At 34.9% G+C, this 12040-nt stretch overlaps 1 protein-coding gene across 2 annotated transcripts in view; it reads right to left on the minus strand.

Annotated features, from left to right (window-relative positions):
• LOC150077096 (papilin-like) overlaps window positions 1-12040 on the minus strand; it is a 724323-nt gene that overhangs the window by 454102 nt on the left and 258181 nt on the right. For both annotated transcript variants that reach the window (XM_090386252.1, XM_090386253.1), the window contains exon 9: window positions 2531-2703. In XM_090386252.1, coding sequence (XP_090242378.1) covers window positions 2531-2703 — 173 coding nt within the window. The remainder of the gene's footprint in view (window positions 1-2530; window positions 2704-12040) is intronic.

Raw genomic sequence — 12040 nt, forward strand, 5'->3', positions numbered from 1 at the left:
TGGGATCAAAAGGCAAATGAGTAATTAAAGGTCTGTTAGCCAAATATCTGTTAAAGGGAAAATAATGGAATCACTGGTTAAACAAGTAATGCAGGACCATCTGAACAGGCATGCAATCACTGCATGGATTTGTCAAGCAGCAATTTTGTCTAACCAATCTGATAGGTTACTATGATGCAGTGACCAAAGAACTGGATGCAAAAAATAATTTTGGCATCATATACTTGGATTTCAGGAGGACTTTTGATACTGTTGATATAAAAGACTGCTGTACAAACTGGAGCTATGTGGTATTACAGGAAAGTTACTGCTATGGATAAAGGGATGGTTAAGTGGAAGAAGACAAAGAGTGGTTATCAGTGAGCACTGCTCTTCGTGGACTAATGTTATTAGTGTAGTTCCCCAGGATTCAGTGCTGGGCCCATTGTTGTTTTTAATATTTATCAATGGTATTGAAAGGTATATAAGGCTTAATGTCTAAGTTTGCAGATGATACAAAGGTTGGCAGGATGGTTAACAACAGTCATCAGCGTGAGTTACTGCAACAAGATCTAGGAAAATTGGATCAATGGGCTGAGAAAAGGCAGTCGAAGTTTAACATTGACAAATGCATGGTACTGCATATGAGTAGCAGTAACCCTAGAGTAACTTATCAATGTGGTACTACACTCAGAGTAATGGAAAATGAAAAATATATGGCATAATTGTTCGGTCAGAAATGAAATTCTCTGAGTAGTGGACATGCTGCCAGGACAGCTCATGGCATTTTGCCAATGATATACAGAAACTTTGCTAACAGGAATAAAAAGGCAATTATTTCTTTGTATAAGGCTGTGGTGATGCTGCTCCCTATATGATATTGGTGATGCTGCTCCCTATATGATAAGGGCAGATTCTGTATTACAAGTTTTACATCCAAACCTGTGTTATTTGTTTCTGTAGATTACATAAGCCTAAAGAAACAATACAGGAAAATTTTAGCCAATTTTAGGCCACATCTTAAGTACTGTATACAGGTCTGGAGGCCTCACTTTAGGAAGGATGAAGATCTGTTGGAACGGACGCATAGAAGTGCAACCAGATTGGTGAAGGGAACAAAAGGGAGCTCCTAGAAAAGCTTCAGTTCTACAAATTTAAGCGTCTTGATTATTATTAATATTGCAATCTTTATTGCACTAATAATAATAATAATACAAATCGATACACTGCAATATTGCCATTCATGGCCACCAGGCCAAAGGTTAACAACTGATAATACAATATAATAATAAATAGAGAACACTGATAAATCAAACATAAGGAAATACATATGTGGGTGCGTAAAAGGAAGTACAACTCAAAACTCAAAGTATAATGCAGTTATATACATCACAATATATAAAGAAGATACAGGTGGAAACAAATAATTTTATATAGTAATAAAAAACAGGCAACATTCTTTGTATTTATGATGACATTATTCATGAAATTCATCAAGATATTAGAGAAAAGTGCATTTGGATAGGCTGATGAAACAGATTTTGGCCTTTATATTGTTCATTTGGTATGTGGGAAATTAGATGCAGACCATCTAATTCACATTTGTATGCTTGTAAAGTTCTCAAAAATGTAACTCACTCCACAACTGCTAGATTTATGATTGAATCTTTGCAGCTATTGGTGATGCTGCTCCCTATATGATAAGGGCAGATTCTGTATTACAAGTTTTACATCCAAATCTGTGTTATTTGTTTCTGTAGGTTACATAAGCCTACAGAAACAATACATGAAAATTTTAGCCAAGTTAATAAAGTTAACAGAATTGATCTGCATTTCAAGAAAACAAGAAACTGTATTATATAGGCAGGAAGGTATAATAATATCTTACAAGCAGGCCTATAATTTTAATAATAAAAAAATGATGAAGTTGTATACTCTCATATTATGTAACCTCTATTTGTAGTGCAGTTTTACTGCATGGACCCCTAGTTATTTATTTATTTATTTTTGATGTGAAAACATCTATGGTGGCACTGGAATAAAACTCATTGGTAACGAAATTTTTTACAGAAATGACGCAAATGACGTCACTTCCTAAATGGTGCTAACAATGCTAACTAGTCACTAACGTTGATTCGGTAGAGTACATTTATACTAAGATATGGAAATGACATTACTTCCTAAATGACATCAATTCAGTCACTAACATTGATTCGGTAGAGTAAGTAGTGGGTAGTAATATTATGCAAGAATAAAAGCTTAAAAGCCACCAAAGAAGCCTCTTGTGTCGAAAAGGAACGAGTTCATAAACATAGAGAATGAAAAAAATGTAGGCTTTAATAAGATCTGCTTCTCAAGATTTTGATCAACATCAACCTTCTAAGCAGTGTAAGTAAGTTTTGATCAAACCATTCAAAAATTTAAATGGTTTTACTCTAGTGCCGCCATAGATGTTTTCACATAAAAAAAAACATCTTTCATGCATACAGGGTACACATGCTGCTTTTTTTTTCTTTTTTTTTTTAAGATGAAAATGAAAGAGGGAACTTACCACAATAAATATAGGCTCTATAGTTGGCCCACGTGCTCGCAAAGATTCTGGAGCTGAAGTACCACGCAATTTCTTTTCATAAAAGAAAGTTGTTCCAGCAATTCTTAGTTCTTTAGGGTAATCTATTCTCCAGTTTCCATTCAGATAAAATATTCCATCAAGGTTTCTAATTGCTATTATTATCATTAAACAATTTGTTAATTTAAAAGTAGTCAGAAACATGAATGAAATTAAGTATAAAGAAATATCACAAAAACAGACATCACAAAAAATTCTTAAAAACAACCCCCCCCCCCCCCGCACACACAGAGGACGTGTCACAGCTGAGATGCTCAACTAGGTGAATAAGATATATGTATATCAGTTTATGTATGTACACAGAATGTCGAATAGCAGGCCTTAAATGTCGCCTTGCATATATTTTGAGGGCCTTCAAAACCTGGAGCAATTCTTTGTCATCAGCCTTGTGAATATAAAAGATAAATACACCACCATGCAGTACTTTTAAATTTTAAACTTTAATTAGCTGCATGATAACATAGTAAAAACATAGGTTTGTATATTAGAACTCTATAATTGTGGAGCCGAGCTTCAGTATTAATGAAGGAAGCCTTCAGAGAGGTGGAAATTTTCTGGCTAATAACTAGAACATATGAGATAATGAGGATTCCTGAGCTGTTGGATTTTTGGGCGCGTTTTGGTTGTGTTTTGGGTACCTACTTTGGAGATCATATTGTCTGGGTAACCATTTTCTTCTGGCTAACTGCCAGGAGCTAAAGTTGATAATGCTGTACAGCAGCTATCATCTTTTAAGGGCACAAAAGGTAATAATGTTGCAGACATTAATATTAATGGTATTAAGAGTAGAAGATATGAGGATTTAATTAACAAGTACAGAGCAATGTTAAGAAAAAATAATGAACAGGATTGAAATTAAAAATATCTGCAATTCTTTTCAGATAAGATAGGAGGGAGTACATGATGATGGGAGTCTTTATCAATTGATATCAATCAATCGATAGAACCCTGGAAAAACTGTGCAAGGCTCAAGAGAAAGAATTTTTCTCGGTGTGATCTGTGCTCATTAACAGGAGAGTATTTCTACAGGGATAGGATATACCTAAATAGAAGGGGTGAAGGAATATTTGCTAATACTATCAAGGCAGTGTTAGGTGGGTTGGAAAGCTGCTAGCCTGGAGGATATACAAATTAATAGATTAACAGGTAGAGGTTTATTACTTCTGAGGTTAAATATTAAAAGGTTAAATACTGTTTCTATTGGAATGTGCAGCAGCCTGGAAAACAAGGTGTCAAGAATTTTAAGACCTGATGGGGGCCCACATGGAACAAGCAAACAGATGGGCTGTGTGAGGGTTACTACGAGCAAAAACAGTTGCATGTATACTTATGCTATAAATATATAAATCTGATTAATTTCAAATACTGCTCAAGTCGTCAAATGCAGACATTGTGGGGTTATCAGAGACATGGCATCACTCAGATATAAGGGATACAGAATTTGAATATGGGGAGTACGTGTACAGTAAAGACAGACAGACAGACAAGACAGGAGGTTGGGGGGATTATGCTCTTAGTTAAGAAGAACATAAAATCAAATGCAGCACAACCAGTGGACATGGGTGGCCAGTTCAATGTGCAGTAAGTTTGATGAACTTGTGGTTTGGTTAATCACAAAACAGCAAGATGTTTGTGGATTTAATGGATGATTGTTTTCTACACTAGCATATTAGAGGGGCAACAAGAGAAAGCTATACTCTTGATCTGATTATAGGCAGTGACCCTTAATACATTAAGGATCTGCAGATTAAAGATTCACTGGTGGCAGTGATTACAGTGTATTCACTGAAAGATGTAACTACTATCAAGGGCAAAGGGGAGGACTTTTGTTTTTGTAAGGGTAACTACAATGATCTCAGACAGTATTTTTTATATTCTGTTCAATGAGATCAACTAATGAGGTTAAGGCAGTGAATTGTATAAGGCAATGTTCAGGCCATTTCTTCAGTACTGCATACAGATCTAGAGGCCTCATTTTAGGAAGAATAACAATGGCAAATTCTAAATGGGAAACATTCAGGGATGCAATCATAAAAACTTGACAAATGCAAAGTACTGCATATGGGTAGAAGTAACCCCAGAGAAACGTACCAACTGCGTGGTACTACACTTAAGGTGGTAGAAAATGAAAAAGATCTGGGAGTAATTGTGCGGGCAGATATGAAGTTTTCTGAGCAATGCAGACAGGCTGCCAGGGCAGGTCATGGGGTTTTGTCAATAATATATAGGAATTTTGCTAGCAGGGAAAAGGAGGTGATTATCCCTCTGTACAAGGCAATGGTTAGGCCACGCCTTGAGTACTGCATACAGGTCTAGAGGCCTCATTTTAGGAAGGATGTAGATTTACTTGAGCGTGTACAGAGAAGGGCAACAAGGTTGATGAGGGGAATGAAGGGATCCTCTTACCAAGAGAGGCTTAAGTTCTGCAAATTGCAGTGGCTGGAGACTAGGCACCTGCGCAGTGATCTGATTGAGGTGTATAAGGCCTTGAATGGGTTGAGCACGCTGAATTCTGATGGAATCCTTCCACTTGTTCAGATTATGAACCTAAGGGGGCATAAATTCAAATTAAGAAAAGACAGATGTAGAATAGATGTGCAGAAATTTGCCTTTAGCCAGCGGGTAGTTAATTGCTGGAACAAACTTCCATCTGTCGGTGTGGAAGTTTATAGGTTTAATAAATTTAAGGAGGAACTGGACAGGCATTTGGAGGGAATGGTGTGATTTTTTTTGGCTGATGCTGCATAAGCTCATACACATGCTTTCTTGCATCACATGCCACTACTACTACTACTAGGCTTTTATACCGACTAAGATATACTGTTCAAGACTTAGAAGTAAATGGATGTCAGAGGAACTGATGAGACTTGTGGTAAAGAAGAAAACTGCAGTAGATATAAATTAGTCTGCAATCAAGTCACAAAGGAGGTTAGACAAGCTAAGGCAGATTAAAGCAAAGAAAAGCAGCACTGGCATCTTTGCTCATGTAAACACTAGAAGGAGATGAATCATGTTTGTCCACTTAATATTGATAGTTTAACTGCTAATGATCCAGTTTAGGTTGCTGACAAACCAAATGGGAATTGGGTATCTGCATTCACACATAAGGAATTTTTAGGGATGGGTATGCCAGAAGTATATCAAATTCTAACAGGGAGCAGAATGATTTTGTGATAACTGAGAGAAAAGTGTAAGAGAAACTGTTAAAGCTAAACATAAAAAAGGCACCTGGAGTGGATGGGATCTGTCAAATTATATTAAAGAGATAAACTTTTAGCCATGATTATGAGAGCATCCTTGGATTCAGGGGAGGTCTCTGGGGACTGGAGTCTGAGAATGTTTCCCCAATTCATAGAAGATCTAAGGGTTACATGAGCAATTACAGACCTATTAGCTTGACTTCTGTTACAGGGGAAATAATGGAGTTACTAGTTAAATAAGTAATGAAGGACAATCAAAACAAGAATTCAATTATACTGCAGTCACAGCATTAGTAAGATAAAATTGTCCCTTGACAATTTTATCTGACCAATCTCATAGGATACTATGATACAGTAACAAAGGAACTACATACAAAAAATAATTTTGACATCACATATTTTGATTTCAGAAAAGCTTTTGGCACTGTTGCACATAAAAGACGGCTGTACAAATTGGAGCAGTGCATCATTAAGAGCAAGTTTCTGCTCTGGATAAAGGGGTAAGTAATTAGTTGGGAGAAAACAGAGAGTGGTTATCAATGGGCACTGCTCTCCTTGGACTAATGTTATTGCCAGAGTTCCCCAGGTTTCACTGCAAGGCCCATTGTTGTTTTCTATATTTCTCAATGGCATTGGTGAAGCCATAGGATAGTGGTTAATCAGAGTAATCAGGATATGCTGTTACAGCAAAATGTATACAATTAGGAAGATGGACTGAAAAGTAGAAATTTAAAGTTTAATATCAACAAATGCAAGGTACTTCGTACAGGGAGAAATAATTCCAGATTAACGTACTAACTGTGGTATAACAGTCAGGAAAATGGAGAATGAAAAAGACCTGGGATTAGTTGTGCAGTCAGGTATGTAATTCTCTGAGTGGTGTAGAGAGGCTGTCAGGACAGCTCACAGAGTTTTATCAATGATATACATGAATTTTGCCAGCAGGGTTAAGGAGGTGATCATCTCATTGTATAAGGATGTTCAGGCCATTTCTTGAATAATGCATACAGATCTAGAGGCCTCATTTTAAGAAGGATGAGGATCTGTTGGAAATAGTGTCGAAAACAGCAACAAGATTAGTGAGAGGAATAAAAGGATACTACTAAAAGGAAGGGCTTTAGTTCAGCAAACTGCAGTGCCTAGTCTCCAGGTGCGTCGTCGTCTCCTCAATCAAATCTGTGAGGAGATCTGATTGAGGTGGTTAGGTGTTGAAGGGTTGAGTAAGCTTAAAGCTGATGGATTCCTTCCTCTTGCTCAGACTACATATATGAGGAGGTATAAATTCAAACCGAAGAAGGAGGGGAGATGTGTAAAAATTTGCCTTCAGATAGCACATAGTCAATTTTTTGCAACAAACTCCCATCTGATGTTGTAGAGGTGGGTTGTTTGAATAAGTTCAAGGAAGAACTAGAAAAACTGTCAAAAGGGAAGGACACGTGATATGCAAAGTGTTAGCTTTTTTTTTTTTTTTTTGGCTGATACTGTATAAGTTTGCTTTCTTGCATTATTGGCCACTGTTAATACTAATACTAATATTAAATTGTTTTCTAGTGGTGCTAAGGACTCCAAGAAATTAGGATCTAATTACACCTACTTTGGTAGACTGTAGATGGAATGATGTAAAATAACAAATGAAGAAACAAACAATTCTATTTATACTCTGGGATAGCCACATTATGGTCAGAGCAGTTTAGAAGATGGAATGCACAAGAACATTACTGTATTTAGTAGTCATGTGGGTTAGAATCACAGTCAGTCAACTCAAATGCATGTACTACTGTACACTTGTGTTTAGCCACTTGGCTGAGGCTTGCAAGAGTCTGTATGTTTCCAAGGCTTGCAAGAGTCTGTCATTATGTTTAGTAAGAAGTACACCAAGAAGTACATCAATCTGTAATTTGATTCTATTTCGTGGAAAATGAAATTCTAAGGGTGATGTTCATTAAGGGAGTCTAGAAATTCAGTAATTCATCTTTCCCATGGCTTCAAATAGCTAGAATGCCATCTACATACATTTGTCAAAATTTTATGAAAGACGAACTTGGTGAAGGAATGTAGTCTCATAATTCTCTATAAAGAGCTCAGCTAATAGAGCAGATAATGAATTTCTCATATTAATCTTTCACATTTTATGTATAACAAATCCTTGAAAGACAAATAAGCATCCCCCACCAAGGGATCAGTCAATTCTAAAATTTATTTGATCATTACTGTTTTGATGTATCCAATTAAGATTTCCTAGTCTAGTGTATTTTTGAGACAAGTTTTGGCTTTTTCAAATCATAGAGAAGTAAACATGGCATCTATGTCAAAGGTGACTAAGATATCTCACTGTTGTATCTGGACATTTTTAAGTTTTTCTAATAGACCTGTATTCCTGATGGAATTGGGGTTCTTTGGGACTATGATCATTAGGAATTGGACACTGGCCAAGATGATATTTGTTTTCCTGGGTGGAATTTTCCACTAATTTCATTATCTGCTCTATTTGGCAATCCTATCAGAGGCATAGCTAGGTTTTTGGTGCCCTTGGCAAATTTGTGGATACGCGCCTTTTTTCGATAATTGGTAAAATCATAATGAATAATAATAATTGGTATAATCATAATGAATAATAATAATTGATATAATCATAATGAATAAGAATAATGAATAATAAGTCGGACCTCTGTTTAACAAACTTCTTTATAGAAAATAAAGAAAGAAGATAAATAATATCATTGGTTATATGTGTATACATATATAATGTAAAATAAGCTTCTCTTATTTAATAACAAAATAATACAGAAGAAACTGCTAGAGGAACAATATTAATATATAAAATCCCAGATTTATATGGATAGGTACACAAAGTTATTATATAGGAACATAAATTATCAAATTACATCAAAACTTAATTTTTCCTGCTTTAGTGTTAGCAAAATTTGTGATAACTTCATTGAAGTCTATTTTGCTAGCAAGTTCATGTTCAATTGAAAGGAGAAATAGATATGATTCGTGTTCTTGTCCTGACGTCAATTTCAAATAATTCTTAACAAATTTTAACTTGCTAAAACTCCTTTTGGCAGTGGCTACTGTAGTAGGAATTGTAAGGAATATTTTAAGTTTTTTCAATACCGTATTTGGATACATTTTTTGCAACTCCCATTTAACCAATATATTAAAAATATCTAAGTGATACATTGCATGGGGATTTTTGTTTTCTAATATTTAAATTATTTAGTGTTTAAAGTATTTTATTTCCATTTTAAATTAGTCTTGATTAATTTCAAGGTATTTTTCTGACAATAAAACAGCTTCAGATTCTAAATCCTCACTTGTCACTGAATGGAATGCTTCACCAGTCAAAAATTAGTCTTCTGCTATCTTTTTCATTGATTCAAATCTTTCATTTAACTGCATTATAATAGAATCAATTATTGAAAAACAAGATTTTATTCCATCAAAGTTCGATTATTCAACTTCAGCATGCATACCTGGCATTTTTTTTTGTTTCACCTTTCTTTTTTCAATTAGTACTATTTTCATTTTTTTCAAGTTTTCTCAATTGCAATAAAAACATTATAAATTTCGTTATTTCTTAGAGCTTTAAAATAAGCTACAAGTCCTTTAATTAATATGGATGATCGATAGATATCCTGATTGTTTTTCTTTCTTTTTGTTGCAGTGATGTATGGACTATTTATCCTTTTCAGTATCATATTTCACACTTAAAAATGCAATAAACTTGAACTACTCATTTGACGGTGCAATGATATAGCAAAAGATAATGTGTTACTAAGTAAATAATCATTTTTCATTTCGTCAAATACAGTATTAAAATAATTTGTTGGAGTTGCCCATATATGGCAGTTATAGCATTTACTTTTGAACACCGTCTTGTATCAGTATGTCTCTTCAAGCTGATTTTTATGACCGATGATAGTTTCCCCATCTGCTAGTGGACGAAGAGAAAAAATTGTACAATGACCGTATAATTCCAAAAAATGTCACAACATCTGCATTAATGCTGGCTATCAAATTAAGACTATGGGCACAACATGCAATATACTGAGCGAGGGTCCTTTTGAAATATAGCTTGCTTTGTACTTTTCCAACATATTGGCACCATTATCACTTGACCACGTATATTTTCAATTAATAGGCCATCTTGATTTAGTTAACTTAATTTCTGACACAATTCCCTCTCCTGTTTTTTCTGTTGTTTAGGAAATCAATGAACTTTTTTTCAATTGTATATTTATCGTCTGGAAAATTTACATACTGAATAATTTGGAACAAATTTCCATTTGTCGTGGAAGTTGATAGCTTAAATAAATTCAAGGAAAAACTAGACACACTTTTGGAGCGAATGGATCGGTGAAATATTTAGGATTTTTTCTTTATTTATTTTTTTTTTGGATGATGCATTAAGAGCTTGTTTTCTGGCATTATATGCCTCTACTAATGCTAATTTCTGTTAATCGTTCTCTGTGTGATACATCTGCAATACTCTCAAATATTCTACTATAACATTTAGCTATTTGGATTTCTTTTATTATTTCACTTTGTACTTTTGATCTAACAAATTAATAAATAGATTCTGAATTTCTGGCAATAAATAATTAGAGTGGTGCTTAATATGAAATTGCACAGCATTTTTCATACCATAAAATTGGCTGACAAATTTTATCAAGTTTAAAAATATATCATACTTTTTTTCCTTCAGTATTGATATTACTAGCATGTCCACAAAATGCCAAATTATTTTCAGCAAAGAACAATACACATTTTAATATTAATTTCAATATATGGCGGCATTTTGAAATTTCAAAAAAAATTAGTGCTGGCTGGTGCAACGTCGTCAATTAGTCCACTTTTTTGAAGACCCTTTTCTAATAATTTCCATTTTGTGAAATTGTTAATGCACTGTAACAAATTGTCATGAAATTGAACTTTTGGATTTAGATGTTTCCAGTCCTTAAAGCCACCTGAGCTGAAAAATAGAACATTATTTGTGCCAGAGACAAATAAGAGGCATGGAAAACAATATATTCCATCTTTGTTATTTGCAATAAAATGACCACTTCCTCTCTCTCTCTCTTTTTTTTTTTTTTTTAATATCCTCATTTTTGTATTTCCACGAATTATTGAAACATCGGCCATTAGTGACACGATACGTACTTAACAATATAGAAATACTAATAGTAATCATGGCATGTGATGCAAGAAAGCAAGTGTATGAGCTTATGCAGCATCAGCCAAAAAAAAAATACACACAACCATTCCCTCTAAATGTTTGTCCAGTTCCTCCTTAAATTTATTTAACCTATCAACTTCCACAACGACAGATGGAAGTTTGTTCTAGCAATCAACCACCCACTGGCCAAAGGCAAACTTCTGCACATCCACTCTACAGCTGTCTTTCCTCAATTTGAATTTATGCCCCCTTAGGTTCGTAATCTGAACAAGTAGAAGAATCCCATCAGAATTCAGCGTGCTCAACCCATTCAAGGCCTTATACACCTCAATCAAATCACCTCACAGGTGTCTAGTTGTTGCCCTTCTCTGTACACGCTCAAGCAAATCTACATCCTTCCTAAAATGAGGCCTCCAGACCTGTACGCAGTACTCAAGGAGTGGCCTGACTATTGCCTTATACAGAGGGACAATCACCTCCTTTTCCCTGCTAGCCTGTATATCCTGTATATCATTGACAAAACCCCCATGACCTGCTCTGGCACCTTGTCTGCATTGCTCAGAAAACTTCATATCTGACTGCACAATTACTCCCAGGTCTTTTTCATTTTCTACCACCCTAAGTGTAGTACCACACAATTGGTACATTCCTCTGGGGTTACTTCTACCCATATGCAGTATTTTTGCATTTGTCAATGTTAAACTTCAGTATGTTCAAGAATGAGTTGCAGTATAAGAGATCTGTTTTTTGTGGATATTAAAATTCTATGTGGTTGGATCCAAAATTCATACTTACATGCGCCACATTAATATCATTGCTGCCATCATTTTCTTCTGCCAAGTGTTGTTCATTATTCTCCATACTTTCTAATTCTTTTAAAATAATTTCAACTGTTTGGGCTTTTTCTTGGACTTCCATTTTAGTGGTATCATTATTCATCCTCATTCGAATTATGTTCCTTTTTGTTTTCAATTTTAGGTTTGGAGTGGCTTTTGAAATCTAGCAGAATGTTTTTTAATTTATTTTTTATTTCCTCTTTATGCAGTCTTTCTA

Source organism: Mastigoproctus giganteus, chromosome 12 (genome assembly GCF_048544385.1).
Source record: "Mastigoproctus giganteus isolate SK-2022 chromosome 12, ASM4854438v1, whole genome shotgun sequence".
In the NCBI taxonomy this organism is placed as follows: Eukaryota; Metazoa; Arthropoda; class Arachnida; order Uropygi; family Thelyphonidae; genus Mastigoproctus; species Mastigoproctus giganteus.